The 16,377-nt window shown below is 44.3% G+C and overlaps 1 protein-coding gene across 6 annotated transcripts in view; it reads left to right on the top strand.

Moving 5' to 3' along the window:
- Positions 1-16,377, top strand: part of LOC138971560 (tumor protein p53-inducible protein 11-like) — a 170,998-nt gene that overhangs the window by 47,321 nt on the left and 107,300 nt on the right. For 2 of the 6 annotated variants that reach the window (XM_070344316.1, XM_070344315.1), the window contains exon 2: positions 10,773-11,109. The exons of the other annotated variants lie outside the window; for them this stretch is intronic. In XM_070344316.1, the coding sequence (XP_070200417.1) occupies positions 11,060-11,109 (50 nt within the window). In that variant the 5' untranslated portion in view covers positions 10,773-11,059. The remainder of the gene's footprint in view (positions 1-10,772; positions 11,110-16,377) is intronic. 6 annotated transcript variants of the gene reach the window in all.

Below are 16,377 nucleotides of genomic sequence, written 5' to 3'. Positions count from 1 at the left end.
GGTGCTGCCAAAGGTTCAGCGATGCTCTGACTATTTAGTGTTGTGTCCATCACTTCTGCTTGAAAAAGTAGACTGATGCTTGGTGGAAACGACTTCGTTTGAGGACAGAATAGTGTGTGTTCTTTCTATGTGTGCTCGGGTATTCCGTGTGTATGTGTTTATGTGCGGTTTTTTTTCTTGGATACCAATGGTGACAGTCGTTCGGAATAAAGCATTTGTTTTGATTGCACTTCCCGGATGTTTCATGCTGTAGGTAGGTGGTGTGGTATATCTGCCGTTGTTTTGTCCACAATATGATGACGTTTTAGTTGTGATATTCACGTTGGAAAACAGGACACGGCGATGAACTGTTTGGTTTCGAGAGTGGGAAGTTGTTGCTTCTATGCACTTTTCGATAGGTGATGTGGTGGCTAAGAGGTCTGTCTATTCACTTGTGATGCAGTGGTCATCAAGTCAATACCGTATTGCTGCGGCGATAGGTCGTTCTTTAGCGTAGCCGTATAATAGCGTGTGTGTGTGTGTGTGTGTGTGTGTGTGTGTGTGTGTTTGTGTTAGTGTGTTATTCATTGCAAACAATTTTTAAGCGTTTCATACGACGTTCGCTATCTACATCGTTATTGACCATTTGAGTCTGACTCAAATGCACGGAATGTCATAGTCCTCTAAAAAAAATTAAAAAACGATGAATATAGTCATGTAAATAAGAGCAACGTGGTAAATCATTAGAAACAAACGTGTTAATGCATCAATTTAGCCCGATTGTGAAATTAAGCTTAGCTCGGAAAGTATTCGTAGAGGTTACATGCCGAGTCTCCATGGATGTTAAAAATAATGGTCGAAGTTAGCGGATCATGAAAAATGCGAGCTTCAGCGATAACAAACAAATATTCGAACATATGATTTCAAAACGACATAAACACACAATCACATTATCATGCCGCCTACACGGATAGTTTAAGCATTGTTGTTGAGGTTTTTATGTTTGGTATTAAATGCAGAACTGTGCAGATATTCACGAGTTTTACGGTTTGATAATGTCATCGTATCCCCCTATCGCCTGGGGTTGAGTGCCTGCGTGCAGAGTTGTTCTGATACAGTCCGCGTGTGTCCCATACCAGGAGTTCTTTGGCTGGATGGAGTGATAAGGTGATCGCTGCTTTTCCAATCTTCTAGTTGTCTGCTGAAGCCATCGAGACTATTTTAGACCATCATCTATTTGGCGGGCGCTGTCTTGTGTATGTTCTTGGAGGACTGCTGTATCAGCCAGCCTGCTTGGTGTTATCTGTCTGGAGATTGTTCGCGAGTTGAAGACAGAAGTTCAAGTATTTGTTATGGCTGCTGAATAGTGCCAGAAGTGAGCATTACAATGATCGCAATGTGCTATGTACTAAATCATTATTGACAGCGTCAGGATTATATCCACGTATTGAACGCAGAAAAGAATATCTTACCCCGTATCATCTTCGTCGTCTTTTTCGTGCATGCATTGACACTCCCACGTACACTCGTATTGTTTTGGTGGGTTTTATTGCACGAGTGAGAGTTTACGCGTATGACCGTTTTCACCCCGCCATGTAGGCAGACATACGCCGTTATAGGGGGAGCATGCTTGGTATTTTTGTGTTTCTATAACCCACCGCATTCTGACATGGATCACAGGGTCTTTTCCGTGCGCACTTGGTCTTGTGCCTGCACTAGCAAGTTTGCACATAAGTTGACCTCGGAGATCGAAACTATCTCCACCCTTAACCCAGCAGGCGCAGCCGGAATTCGAACACTCAACCCTCCACTTGAGAGACCGACGTCTTATCCATTGGGCCATTGCTCCCGTCTTATCCATTAGGCCATTGCTCCCGTCTTATCCATTAGGCCATTGTTCCCGTCTTATCCATTAGGCCACTGCCCCCGTCTTATCCATTAGGCCATTGCTCCCGTCTTATCCATTAGGCCATTGCTCCCGTCTTATCCATTAGGCCATTGCTCCCGTCTTATCCATTGGGCCATTGCTCCCGTCTTATCCATTAGGCCATTGCCCCCGTCTTATCCATTGGGCCATTGCTCCCGTCTTATCCATTGGGCCATTGCTCCCGTCTTATCCATTGGGCCATTGCTCCCGTCTTATCCATTGGGCCATTGCCCCCGTCTTATCCATTGGGCCATTGCTCCCGTCTTATCCATTAGGCCATTGCCCCCGTCTTATCCATTGGGTCATTGCTCCCGTCTTATCCATTAGGCCATTGTTCCCGTCTTATCCATTGGGCCATTGCTCCCGTCTTATCCATTGGGCCATTGCTCCCGTCTTATCCATTAGGCCATTGCCCCCGTCTTATCCATTAGGCCATTGCCCCCGTCTTATCCATTAGGCCATTGCTCCCGTCTTATCCATTAGGCCATTGCCCCCGTCTTATCCATTAGGCCATTGCCCCCGTCTTATCCATTGGGCCATTGCTCCCGTCTTATCCATTGGGCCATTGCTCCCGTCTTATCCATTGGGCCATTGCTCCCGTCTTATCCATTAGGCCATTGCTCCCGTCTTATCCATTAGGCCATTGCTCCCGTCTTATCCATTGGGCCATTGCCCCCGTCTTATCCATTAGGCCATTGCCCCCATCTTATCCATTAGGCCATTGCCCCAGTCTTATCCATTGGGCCATTGCCCCCGTCTTATCCATTAGGCCATTGCTCCCGTCTTATCCATTAGGCCATTGCTCCCGTCTTATCCATTGGGCCATTGCCCCCGTCTTATCCATTAGGCCATTGCTCCCGTCTTATCCATTAGGCCATTGCCCCCGTCTTATCCATTGGGCCATTGCTCCCGTCTTATCCATTAGGCCATTGTTCCCGTCTTATCCATTGGGCCATTGCTCCCGTCTTATCAATTGGGCCATTGCTCCCGTCTTATCCATTAGGCCATTGCCCCCGTCTTATCCATTAGGCCATTGCCCCCGTCTTATCCATTGGGCCATTGCTCCCGTCTTATCCATTAGGCCATTGCCCCCGTCTTATCCATTAGGCCATTGCCCCCGTCTTATCCATTGGGCCATTGCTCCCGTCTTATCCATTGGGCCATTTCTCCCGTCTTATCCATTGGGCCATTGCTCCCGTCTTATCCATTAGGCCATTGCTCCCGTCTTATCCATTAGGCCATTGCCCCCGTCTTATCCAGTAGGCCATTGCCCCCGTCTTATCCATTGGGCCATTGCTCCCGTCTTATCCATTAGGCCATTGCCCCCGTCTTATCCATTAGGCCATTGCCCCCGTCTTATCCATTGGGCCATTGCTCCCGTCTTATCCATTGGGCCATTGCTCCCGTCTTATCCATTGGGCCATTGCTCCCGTCATATCCATTGGGCCATTGCTCCCGTCTTATCCATTAGGCCATTGCCCCCGTCTTATCCATTAGGCCATTGCCCCCGTCTTATCCATTGGGCCATTGCTCCCGTCTTATCCATTAGGCCATTGCCCCCGTCTTATCCATTAGGCCATTGCCCCCGTCTTATCCATTGGGCCATTGCTCCCGTCTTATCCATTGGGCCATTGCTCCCGTCTTATCCATTGGGCCATTGCTCCCGTCTTATCCATTAGGCCATTGCTCCCGTCTTATCCATTGGGCCATTGCCCCCGTCTTATCCATTAGGCCATTGCCCCCGTCTTATCCATTAGGCCATTGCCCCCGTCTTATCCATTAGGCCATTGCTCCCGTCTTATCCATTGGGCCATTGCCCCCGTCTTATCCATTAGGCCATTGCCCCCGTCTTATCCATTAGGCCATTGCTCCCGTCTTATCCATTGGGCCATTGCCCCCGTCTTATCCATTTGGCCATTGCCCCCGTCTTATCCATTGGGCCATTGCTCCCGTCTTATCCATTAGGCCATTGCTCCCGTCTTATCCATTAGGCCATTGCCCCCGTCTTATCCATTGGGCCATTGCTCCCGTCTTATCCATTAGGCCATTGCCCCCGTCTTATCCATTAGGCCATTGCCCCCGTCTTATCCATTGGGCCATTGCTCCCGTCTTATCCATTGGGCCATTGCTTCCGTCTTATCCATTGGGCCATTGCTCGCGTCTTATCCATTAGGCCATTGCTCCCGTCTTATCCATTAGGCCATTGCTCCCGTCTTATCCATTGGGCCATTGTCCCCGTCTTATCCATTAGGCCATTGCCCCCGTCTTATCCATTAGGCCATTGCCCCCGTCTTATCCATTAGGCCATTGCCCCCGTCTTATCCATTGGGCCATTGCCCCCGTCTTATCCATTAGGCCATTGCCCCCGTCTTATCCATTAGGCCATTGCCCCCGTCTTATCCATTGGGCCATTGCTCCCGTCTTATCCGTTGGGCCATTGCTCCCGTCTTATCCATTAGGCCATTGCCCCCGTCTTATCCATTGGGCCATTGCTCCCGTCTTATCCATTAGGCCATTGCTCCCGTCTTATCCATTAGGCCACTGCCCCCGTCTTATCCATTAGGCCATTGTCCCCGTCTTATCCATTAGGCCATTGCTCCCGTCTTATCCATTAGGCCATTGCCCCCGTCTTATCCATTAGGTCATTGCCCCCGTCTTATCCATTGGGCCATTGCCCCCGTCTTATCCATTAGGCCATTGCCCCCGTCTTATCCATTGGGCCATTGCCCCCGTCTTATCCATTAGGCCATTGCCCCTGTCTTATCCATTGGGCCATTGCCCCCGTCTTATCCATTGGGCCATTGCCCCCGTCTTATCCATTAGGCCATTGCCCCCGTCTTATCCATTGGGCCATTGCCCCCGTCTTATCCATTAGGCCATTGCTCCCGTCTTATCCATTGCCCCCGTCTTATCCCGTATAAAGCGCTTGGAGCTGTGAATCGGGACTTGCGCTATAGAAAAGTGCTTTATTATTATTATTATAAAGGCCTGAACAGATTTTTGTGGCGAACATTATCGCTTATATCGCTAAGAGTGTACCTTTTAAAGACTCCCTTGAAATTTAAACGAGAACGAAATGCTGCACTTAAAAGCCCGTTGAATTTCTAATCAAAACAAGTTCAAACATCCGGTTATTACATCCCTTGTGGAAAATGAAATGATGGGTATGCTTAGATGTGCGCACGTGTGTGCGTGCAAACGTTACTGCGTGCTGAGCTGTTTGATGACGATCTTAAAGACGTTCAAAGACATCCTATCATAATACGGATCAATTGTTTTAGATGTGCGTCGCGCCCACGTCGCTACCCACGTCGCGTTGTAATGGCTTCAGCATGGTTTCACAAGGAACTTAGTCGATAAATATCGACAGGGGGCGGACAAATGGTTTACATGTGAAATGTGTGTATATGGGTGTGGGTCTGAAACAAACAAACAAACAAACAAACCATGTGAACCCCCCTCCCCCCCCCTCCCACCGCTCGCGGGCTGAACGACTGACGTCACATGTCGCTTCGGTCTTTTCCAGAAGAACACCGCGTGTTCACCACGCCTTTCCAACTATGTGCTCCCATACAGTTTTGGTAGATACATGCTTGTGCAAGTATGTTATTAGTATTACCAATATGAATCTTATTTTCCTTTCGATGGTCAGTTTTACTCACCTCTGTAACGGCAGTCACCTCTGCGAATGCTGTCGAAGAATCTAACCGAAAGTAAACATTCTGGGAATCTACGCGCATCGGCCTTGACGCAAGTTCAATACTGAGCCAATGAGCGCGGCGCGAGAATCTTCCCGCACCGTAGACCAGATTAGTAGGTGCTTGATTTTGGTATTTTGATTTTACATAACATTAAACCTTTCTTGGGGTTCATGGTCATGGCAACAGCCATAATAATATATATCATGTATAATATTACATTTCAGCATATTTGACTTACATGTCATCATACCAAACTGTCATACATTTTTATTCCCACATCATTCTGATTGATCACAACCAAACCTACTATCAGTGGACACATCCAAATGTAAGCGCCTGTTCTTGACAACTTTTAATCGATCTAAAAATAGCAACTTGCTGGGTCTTTTGCCGCCAACAGACACTGTTTGGCCTGTAGGTAAAATGTACAATGTATTTTCTGATTTGTGCACAAAAGCTTTTTTTTTTTCTTTTTTTTTAACATAACAATGTTTAATGTCACTGTATGTTTAAAAGACCATGGTCATATTTGTAAAAAAAAATGTTAAATTAGAAAATAAATAACATTTTGGTTCATGATTTTTCCTACACCTGTGCTGAAAATAAGAAATAAAAATGTCGGTATATAAGTCGCTCAAATACAATTAGGTATGAATGGCTCGGTTTGAGTTTGTTGCAGTTGACCCTGCACAATGCGACCTATCATGTTTTTGCGATTTTGCCGTCACCCCTCCCATAGGGTGACGTATTTCACAACTTCCTGTGTTACACAAACTCTGTGATGACCAAATTTGCCTTCACTCCTCCCATAGGGTGACGGATTTCACAACTTTCTACAGATGAACAATGTTGCCTCCACCCCTCCCATAGGGTGACGGATGTCACAACTTCCTGTGTACACAAACTGATGACGTATTTCACAACAAAATGGCGCTGCCCATGGTCAACCTCGAAACTATCCGTATAGAATGGGGGCGTCCTCGCCCCCATAATAAATTCCCTCTCCCTCCCCCACTCCCACTCTCACTCTCACTCTCACTCTCCCTCCCTCTCTCCCTCTCCCTCTCTCCTTTGGTAATAAAGTTCAGTTTCAGTTTCAGTTTCAGTTTCTCTCTCTCTCCTCTCTCTCTCTCTCTCTCTCTCTCTCTCTCTCTCTCTCTCTCTCTCTCTCTCAAAATATGACTAGTGGGCGAAGGGGGGGGGGGGGGGGGGTTCGAGGAGGGAAAGGGGGTTATACATTTAGTTTAATCAGTAAGTCTATGCATACGAATCGCATAATATTTCCTCATATATCGCTGCTGTTTGTTTTCCTTTGAGATGTCCTCGATGTTTTGGTCGGTTAGCACTCTGTTGATTTACGTTCCTAAAACAAAGATACATTTACCGATACAGTCAATCAATGTGGCAGAGACATGGGACAGTTAATTATTGATGAGACTTTTCTGGAAGCGTCCTCTTCTGCTGTCTCTTTTTTCACGGAAGATCACATTTTAACTAAGGAATTGTTTTGTTATTTTAAACTTATTTTATCGGCCTACATAGATTTTGTGATGGCCTTTGCGCTCTTATTCCGTGGAAGTGTTCTCGCTGTCTAGGTTGCAAATCAAACAGAACGCGTATGTGTAATATTACTGCCGCCTGAGTTAAGCTTCCAAGGTAGAAAGTATATGTGCAAAAAAAACACACACACACGCACGCACGCACGCACACACACACACACACACACACACACACACACACACACACACACACACACACACACACACACACACACACCACTTCTTCATTATGCGTTACATAATCTTTCCTCAAAGGCAATTACAGACGGCACATGCTGTGTCCTTATTCGATTACGCAACACGTTTTATTGACCCCCACAGACAGGTAAAGACTTCCAAAGGCTTGCTGCGGTTGAGTTACCTTTAATTAGCTTCCGCAAACGCAGTTTGAAAAAACAAACGCACAAATGCTGTGACTCTACACCTTGAGCGAGTATACAACAGTTTGTGATTAGCATCCACTGACAGGTTAAGACTCTCACAGGTAGACGCGGGCTTGAATTTTGAACACAGCATTCTCTTTCGGAACTGGAAGTATGATAGAACACTGTGGAAGCAGCAGTGTCAGTCGAGCTAAGAGCAGGAGGAATGTGAGACGAGTGATATCTATAACACAGAACAATGTGTATACCGTCTGAAAAACATCAGGTTCGGTGCCAGAAAATTGCCATCGCTGTTGCCTGAAACTTTGTTATTGTCTTCTCCCAGCAAGGTCATAACTTTCTCGTCAGGACCCCTTGAAGAGACAGCGAGATTGTGTACTAAAAACCAGGGAACAGAAGCCTGGGGCACTTGGAAGAACTTGAAAGAAGGTGAAGTAACTATAAAACCTGGCAAGAGAGAAATAATGAACCCGACAGTCTGAATCGAAAATCTCGTCGTAAACAGGCTGAAAAGAGAGAGAGAGAGAGAGAGAGAGAGAGAGAGAGAGAGAGAGAGAGAGAGAGAGAGAGAGAGAGAGAGAGAGTGTGTGTGTTTGTGTGTGTGTATGTTTGTGTGTGTGTGTGTGTGTGTGTGTGAGACAGAGAGAGAGAGAGACAGAGAGAGAGAGAGAGAGAGAGAGAGAGAGAGAGAGAGAGAGAGAGAGAGAGAGAGAGAGAGAGAGAGAGAGAACAAGAACAAGAACAAGAACACATCTTTAATTGTCTAAGGCCACAGCCCCTTACAATAGTGGTTAAAATAACAGCAATAGTATCTGCACAGTTATAAATTATAGTCACGCATAACATTCAACAAATACATTAAGACCCTGATGACATGTCACTGAACCTGATTTATAAGGGTTCGTCTCTTCTGTAACATGAAGAACACAAATCTGCTGAAGCTGTTCATCACATTATCCTCATTACTGCCACAGAAATACACAAGTTGTTGTTGCAGCGTCTTAGAGTTCGAGATTTTCAAATACTTTGCTCGAAGGTTTTGATAAAAAGGACATAAAAATACAACATGGTGTTCATCTTCTTTATCAGCTGTACAGAGAGGACAGTTTCTTGTCGTTTGGTTTGGTGCGTACCGAAACTTGTGAGCGTTGATTTCGGATACTCCTGCGCGGAAACGAGTAAGAGCAACTATGTACTTAATATCTTCGATTAATTCAATGTATTTCTCTTTTTCCAAGCATGTTTTGTAACAATTATAAATGTCGAAACGTTCACTGCATTCTAAAAAGGAGAACCATTCTTGACAAAAACAATCTTGTAAACGTCTTTTAAACTCTTGTAAGAAACACTTCTTATTCCCAACCATTCCGTACATCCACACAGCAGCAAAACCATTACAACATAAAAGACTCTGCTCATGTGAGACCCAATTTGTGTGGCCCTTCGATGCCAAACTACATAAAGCTTTATATGCAACCTTGGAATATCTTGAATCAGGTTGCTTCAGCAGTGTAAACCAGTATTTCACACATCTGACTGCAGAGTTAATATACAGCGGATGTCTTCCAGATTCACCATACACAATGTTGTTTGGAGTTCGAATTGTCACTTTCAGAAACTTTTTACACGCATACAGGTGGACCCTTTCCACAGAGTCATACTTTCCACATCCCCATAGCTCTGAACCATACAAGAGCATAGGGGCGATCCGTGCGTCAAACAGTTTGAAAAACACTTTTGCCGAATGGCAGCCAAGTCTGTTCAGTAATCTAACGATTTCGATCACTCCCTTAGAGAGAGAGAGAGAGAGAGAGAGAGAGAGAGAGAGAGAGAGAGAGAGAGAGAGAGAGAGAGAGAGAGAGAGAGAGAGAGAGAGAGAGACAGACAGACAGACAGACAGACAGACAGACAGACAGACAGACAGACAGACAGACAGACAGAGAGACAAGACAAGACAAGACAAGACAAGACAAGACAAGACAAGACAAAATCTTTATTATCGAGGGTAATAGATAAGCAAGAATATTGCTTTTTTTACATCCAGCCCTCGCCCTAATATAGGGTCAACAAGAACAAAAAACAATATAATCAAAGAAAATAAAACACCTTTGCCGAATGGCAGCCAAGTCTGTTCAGTAATCTAACGATTTCGATCACTCCCTTAGAGAGAGAGAGAGAGAGAGAGAGAGAGAGAGAGAGAGAGAGAGAGAGAGAGAGAGAGAGAGAGAGAGAGAGAGAGAGAGAGAGAGAGAGAGAGAGAGAGAGAGAGAGAGAGAGAGAGAGAGAGAGAGAGAGAGAGAGAGAGAGAGAGAGAAGAATCTGTCTCATGCGAATAATTTGTTTCATTTTGGACGCTAAGTAACGGTACCATTTGCGTCAATGTGTGTCTATGGTGTACGTATCTTATTTTTCCGCTTTTAAGACCAAAAGGTCGAAGAAGACATTAATGAGCATTTTAGAATTAACAACAAGCTTTCGGTCAAAGTTATGTTGAATGTTTAGTTAAATATCTAGAACAAAACGTTGCACAAACTTGACCTCTATTGTATTTTTTCGCTCATGCGAAGTAGAACAAGGAGAGCTAAAGTGACCTTTTTGACAGAACGCCAGGTAACGAAGGACGCCATGCAACCCAATACCTCTCATTAAAAAGAAAATTGGCAGCAGGAGCAAGACGAATTTTCTCTTCTTTGTTTATTTATAAACAGACACATACAAAGAAAAGGAGCGCTCTTAGAAAACAATTATCTTTGGAACTATCATCGGGACGTGACCTCGGATTAAGGTGGAGGTTCTGAAAATAGCTATACACAAAAAATGAGACAAGCAGGAAAAGAGAGAGAGAGAGAGAGAGAGAGAGAGAGAGAGAGAGAGAGAGAGAGAGAGAGAGAGAGAGAGAGAGAGAGAGAGAGAGAGAGAGAGAGAGAGAGAGAGAGAGAGAGAGAGAGAGAGAGAGAGAGAGAGAGAGAGAGAGAGAGAGAGTGTTTGTGTGAGTGAAGAGACCAATTTCGTTTGAAGAAGACCTTGTGTTGCATGTGAAAACTTAAAGGTAGAGAAGTATTATTTCCCGAGCAGTGCAGACGTTGGCTTCGTTCGCCAAAACGGAAATGTAAAACGTACCATGTGAAAAAGGGATCATTTCTAGGCGAATGAATAAGGCGAAGAGCATTAGACCAGGGAAAACTTATTTGAATGTGAACAATTGAGGATTTCTTACAAACAGGACGAAAACAAGGAGACCAGAACAAAAGGGAAAAACTACACGGAGAACAACAGAGAACAAAATCGCATTTACGGATGAATCCTTCTTTGAGCAAATGCGCCGTTCTTAAATGTTATTGAAAATCGAAAAGAATAAGAAATTGTGTGAATCCTACATTTCGTGGACACTTCTTGTAGACTGCCAGACACATTAATTGTGGGGACGTGCATCCTTGTGTGCGAAATTTTCTGTGAAGTGAAAAAACACATCTTTCTCTGAGACGCTGGTACCATCGTTCGACCGTGAAGATGGCTTCCAGCGGAAATGGAAACAGACAGGATGCGACGTCACGAGACTGGTGAGTTTTTTTCCCTTCGTTGCAATACCCTGGAGGAGTTATCTCCCTTAGAAAGGCTTCTTCCGCCTTGTAAGGTATCTCTGACTATCTCGGTGATCTATTTTGAGTTGTTTTGACATCATGAATATTGCGGTTAGGTGTGTGTGTGTGTGTGTGTGTGTGTGTGTGTGTGTGTGTGTGTGTGTGTGTGTGTGTGTGTGTGTGTGTTTAAAGATTACTGTGTAAAAATATATGACTAATTCACATAGTAATTCTCTCTCTCTCTCTCTCTCTCTCTCTCTCTCTCTCTCTCTCTCTCTCTCTCTCTCTCTCGCTCTCTCTCTCTCTGTGAGTCTATATTTCTGTCTGTCTGTCTTTTTCTGTCTGTCTGTCTGTCTGTCTGTCTGTCTCTTTCTCTCTCTCTCTCTCTTTAGTTTCACTCTCTCTCTCTTTCTCGTACGCTCTGTCTGTCTGTCTGTCTGTCTGTCTGTCTGTCTGTCTGTCTGTGTCTGTCTGTCTGTGCCTGTCTGTGTCTATCTCTATCTCTCTCTCTCTCTCTCTCTCTCTCTCTCTCTCTCTCTCTCTCTCTCTCTCTCTCTCTCTCTCTCTCTCTCTCTCTCTCTCTCTCTCTCTCTCTTGCGGGCTTGGTCTGTCTTGTCTTTCTATGTCTGTCTGTCTGTCTGCCGTTCTTTGTCTGTCTGTCTCTTACTGTATGTTTGTCTGTCTCTCTTCAACCTCCCAAGTACAGGGACTCCCCGGCAATATAGCGTCTATCAATCGATCGCAACGCACGGACATAACAGTGATACAGGCTGGATAGATAGAGCAGAGACACAAGCGATTCAGCTTACAGCACCGTCTGCACTGCAGGACCATCAACACGGAATTGTGTTTTCGGGTGTCCAATCATTTATTTAGGTCACAGACTCGACTTGTTGACCAGCAAGCTTCAGCAGAAATTATGACTATGTTGTCAACGCCTGTCAACGGACTTTCTGTCATTTTTATTTTTTTTCTTAGTTATGTATCGTTTTTCCCCTTCCTTTTTCATGTTTGGGGTTTGTTTTTCTTTTGGGGTGTTTTTTGTATTTTTTTGCTTTTCAGGTGGTGTTTATTTGTTTGGGTTTTGTTGTTATGAATGGATGCACATTTTCCATTTTATTTTTTGACGATGCACCCATTACGAACATTTTTTGTTTCGGTGAAATTACAGGTACTACGTTGGTACGGGACAAACTCAAAAATGTGTGCAAGATTGCTTGTGAACTGTAACTGTTAACATTGCAGGCTTTCAATTCTTCTCAAGAAAAAAGATACTGTGTGTATACGGTGTCCAATTTTTGGAAGATTTACCCCCTTTGCTTCCACCCCCCCCCCCACCCCCCTTTTTCCCCTGTCCGTTCCTACTTTTCCTGTCAGTTCATTCTGTCCTTGCAAAACAGCTTTCGCCTGTCTCCACGAAAAACAATTACTCGTAATCACTGTTCGGGATATTACAGAAGTTAAAAAATACTGCTTGTAGAGCTTTATAATCTTCAGTGTCATAATCTTCACAGTGTCGAGCTTTCCCGGAGTTTTCTCGTTGCGTAATCATAAAAGTAAAAACGAAGTGAATTGAAGTAAAGAGGATGAGGAGGCAGGAGGTGGGACGGGGGGGGGGGGGGGGGTGATGGGTTAGTTGATGGGAAAGAAGAAATGGGGCTTGCCTGTTACTTCCCTTTGGAATTAATCAGCAGAAAATTGCAAAGTGCTTCGCTAGCTTGGTCTATTTCTTTATGCATTGCTATGGGAATCGAATAATGTAAAAATGTGTGCACAGGGTTTGCAGTCATTGTCTTTGGCATGCGCTGTCAGTTGGTTCAGACCCCGCTGGATGTGCCGTAAATTAGAGGTACATGCACTATGTCTCAATTCATTATCTCCGTCTATGTGTGTGTGTGTGTGTGTGTGTGTGTGTGTGTGTGTGTGTGTGTGTCTCTCTCAATCAATCCTGACAAGAAATCCATCGGAGTAACAGGGCAGAAAAGTCAATCATTTCCACTTTTGCCCTGAACTGCTCAGTGCACTAATTGAGAAATCAGTGATGGCAGCCGTTACGTTCATGACGGGCAGTTCCTTACCCCTTTCGTTACTCTAAGCGTTCTCGTGTTCTCTGACAAGTTAGAGCTCTGGGGCCAGTCAGCCATGGCATTTTCTGGTAGAATTCGCAGAGGTAGGCTAACAATCATTCCGGAAAGACCGGCTAATACTTACGCGGCTCTGGGAAACGCACGCACATTTATAGATATATTGCGAATGCGCGCCCACAGACAAACACGTGCGTGGCACGCACGCACAAGCACACACGCGCGCACATATGCACTCACTTTCGCGCACAAACACACACACACACATACGCACACACACACACACACACACACACACACACACACACACACACACACACACACACACACACACACAAAATTAATGCTCTAATGACGATTACTGAAACTCGAAACCTTCCTCAGAGCTCGCTTGGCAGACTAGCTGTTAATTGCAATTTACAATGCAAAAACAAGTCGCGTAAGGTGAAATTACTACATTTAGTCAAGCTGTGGAACTCACAGAATGAAACTGAACGTAGTCCGCCGCTAGTGCAAAAGGCAGTGAAAGTGACGAGCCTGTTTGGCGCGGCAGCGGTTGCGCTGTGCTTCATAGCACGCTTTACTGTACCTCTCTTCGTTTTAACTTTCTGAGCGTGTTTTTAATCCAAACATATCATATCTATATGTTTTTGGAATCAGAAACCGACAAGGAATAAGATGAAATAGTTTTTGAAACGATTTCGGAAATTTAATTTTAATCATAATTTTTATATTTTTAATTTTCAGAGCTTGTTTTTAATCCAAATATAACATATTTATATGTTTTTGGAATCAAAAAATGATGAAGAATAAGATGAACGTAAATTTGGATCGTTTTATAAAAAAAATTATTTTTTTACAATTTTCAGATTTGTAATGACCAAAGTCATTAATTAATTTTTAAGCCACCAAACTGAAATGCAATACCGAAGTCCGGCCTTCGTCGAAGATTGCTTGGCCAAAATTTCAATCAATTTGATTGAAAAATGAGGGTGTGACAGTGCCGCCTCTACTTTTACAAAAAGCCGGATATGACGTCATCAAAGACATTTATCGAAAAAAAGAAAAAAACGTCCGGGGATATCATTCCCAGGAACTCTCATGTCAAATTTCATAAAGATCGGTCCAGTAGTTTAGTCTGAATCGCTCTACACACACACACACACGCACACACACACGCACACACACACACACACACACACACACACACACACACACACACACACACACACACACACACACACACATACACCACGACCCTCGTCTCGATTCCCCCTCTATGTTAAAACATTTAGTCAAAACTTGACTAAATGTAAAAAGGTGATCGAGCCAGACTTCCATCATTGTAGATGGAACTGTCGTTTTCTTCCTTGTCCTCTGGACATAATCATTAAACAAATAGAAGGTAAGAAAGAAAACGACAGTTCCACATAATTATGGAAGTCTGGCTCGAGTTCGTGGACACTTAGCATAACCCGCAGAATATATACATTGCAAAGGACGCACCTCCTTACTTACGGTAAGGAGTGGTAACAGGAACAGCATATCGCCTACGGCTCATCGATCAGTTGCCACTGATGGAACTTTTTTGCTTCCAGATTATATTACTTCTGAGGATATGTCTCGTGACACGTATTGATTAACCGGAGGATTACATTTCAGAAATGTGTGTGCATGATTACATTTTACAAATTATGCTCACTCAGTAACTGTGCAATGATGATGTATATATTCTTTGGATTATGCTATGCACGCACAACATTGTGCAGACACTGCACCACATTGTTTTCTTACTGAACAGCGTACTGACAGTTAGTTAGTTAGTTAGTTAGTTAGTTAGTTAGTTAGTTAGTTAGTTGTTGCTTTTTGGGTCCAGCAAACCATATAGGCCAAATCAGGACCCCACAAGTTTAACATTACACATATTTAGATTAAACCAATTTTAATAAACAAAATTAGGAACGTTACCCGAATGGAACATAAAAGCTAAATCGAAACCCTACGTGTCAACGTACTGACAGCGCGGTCTCTAAATGCATTCAATGCAGACACAGGGAAGACCTTCACAGGCATGTGGATTTTGCGTCAAATTGCGACAGCTTATTTTGCGACAAATTCTGTTCCTTCCTATTCCGACAAGCGGCAAGTGACTGTGCATACGACCAGCCATTTAGGCCCTGGCACTGGAAAACACTTTGTTTTTTTGAGACAGACTCTCACTCAGTCTCCAAAGACTATAGATGCTTTCAAGCTTACAGTGCATTCTTTCTACTCAGTGAACTTATTCCACAAACACAAGTTTAACGGGGAATATATTTTCATCATCGCCCGAGTGTCTTAAGTGATTACCAAAACATTTCAATCTGTTCCGCCACATAATTGAGCGTGACAAAAACAAGGGGGAAGGAACGTAGGAAAGGGGAAGAGGAAGGTATTATCAAGATGTTTTGATGCTGGCATATATATATATATTGCTATTTCATATGTTACGTGGATTTCCATTGGTCAGTTGGGCAAAACTGAGCTCAGTGCATAAGTGATATCGACAGTGCATAAGTGATATCGACTTAACATTTCTTACATACTGCTTGACTTACGACATGCTGGGGAGCATCGGGTAAATTCTTCCCCCTAACCCGCGGGGGGAAACAGAGTATTTATTCACCGCGGTTCACCGCAACGCAAACACACACACACACACCACACCACACCACACCACACCACACCACACCACACACACACTCACACATACACACACACACACACACACACACACACACACACAGAAGCCGTATATCTATATATATATATATACGACTAGTGTCTGTCTGTCTGTCTGTCTGTCTGTCTGTCTGTCTGTTCGCGATGCACGGCCAGTTCTCGGTGGATCTTTTTCAAATTTGGACACCGTATTCAGCTGCACCCCGGACACAACCTCATCGATGAGATATTTCAACACGTGCTCTCAGCGCGCAGCGCTGTGCGCGCTGAACCGATTTTGTTGTTGTTGTTGTTGTTGTTGTTGTCGGGATCCACTACCAGTAACTCTTCCTTATCTTCTCCAGTGTTTTCAGCCGCGATTATCTCCCTTCCTCCGTGTGGCGTCAATCCATATTCCCGTTATTAGGTTACTATTTTTAGAAGGTCACTGCACGTTACTATT

The sequence above is a fragment of the Littorina saxatilis genome, linkage group LG7 (assembly GCF_037325665.1).
Source record: "Littorina saxatilis isolate snail1 linkage group LG7, US_GU_Lsax_2.0, whole genome shotgun sequence".
Lineage (NCBI taxonomy): Eukaryota > Metazoa > Mollusca > Gastropoda > Littorinimorpha > Littorinidae > Littorina > Littorina saxatilis.
This window is presented reverse-complemented; position numbering and strand designations above follow the sequence as displayed.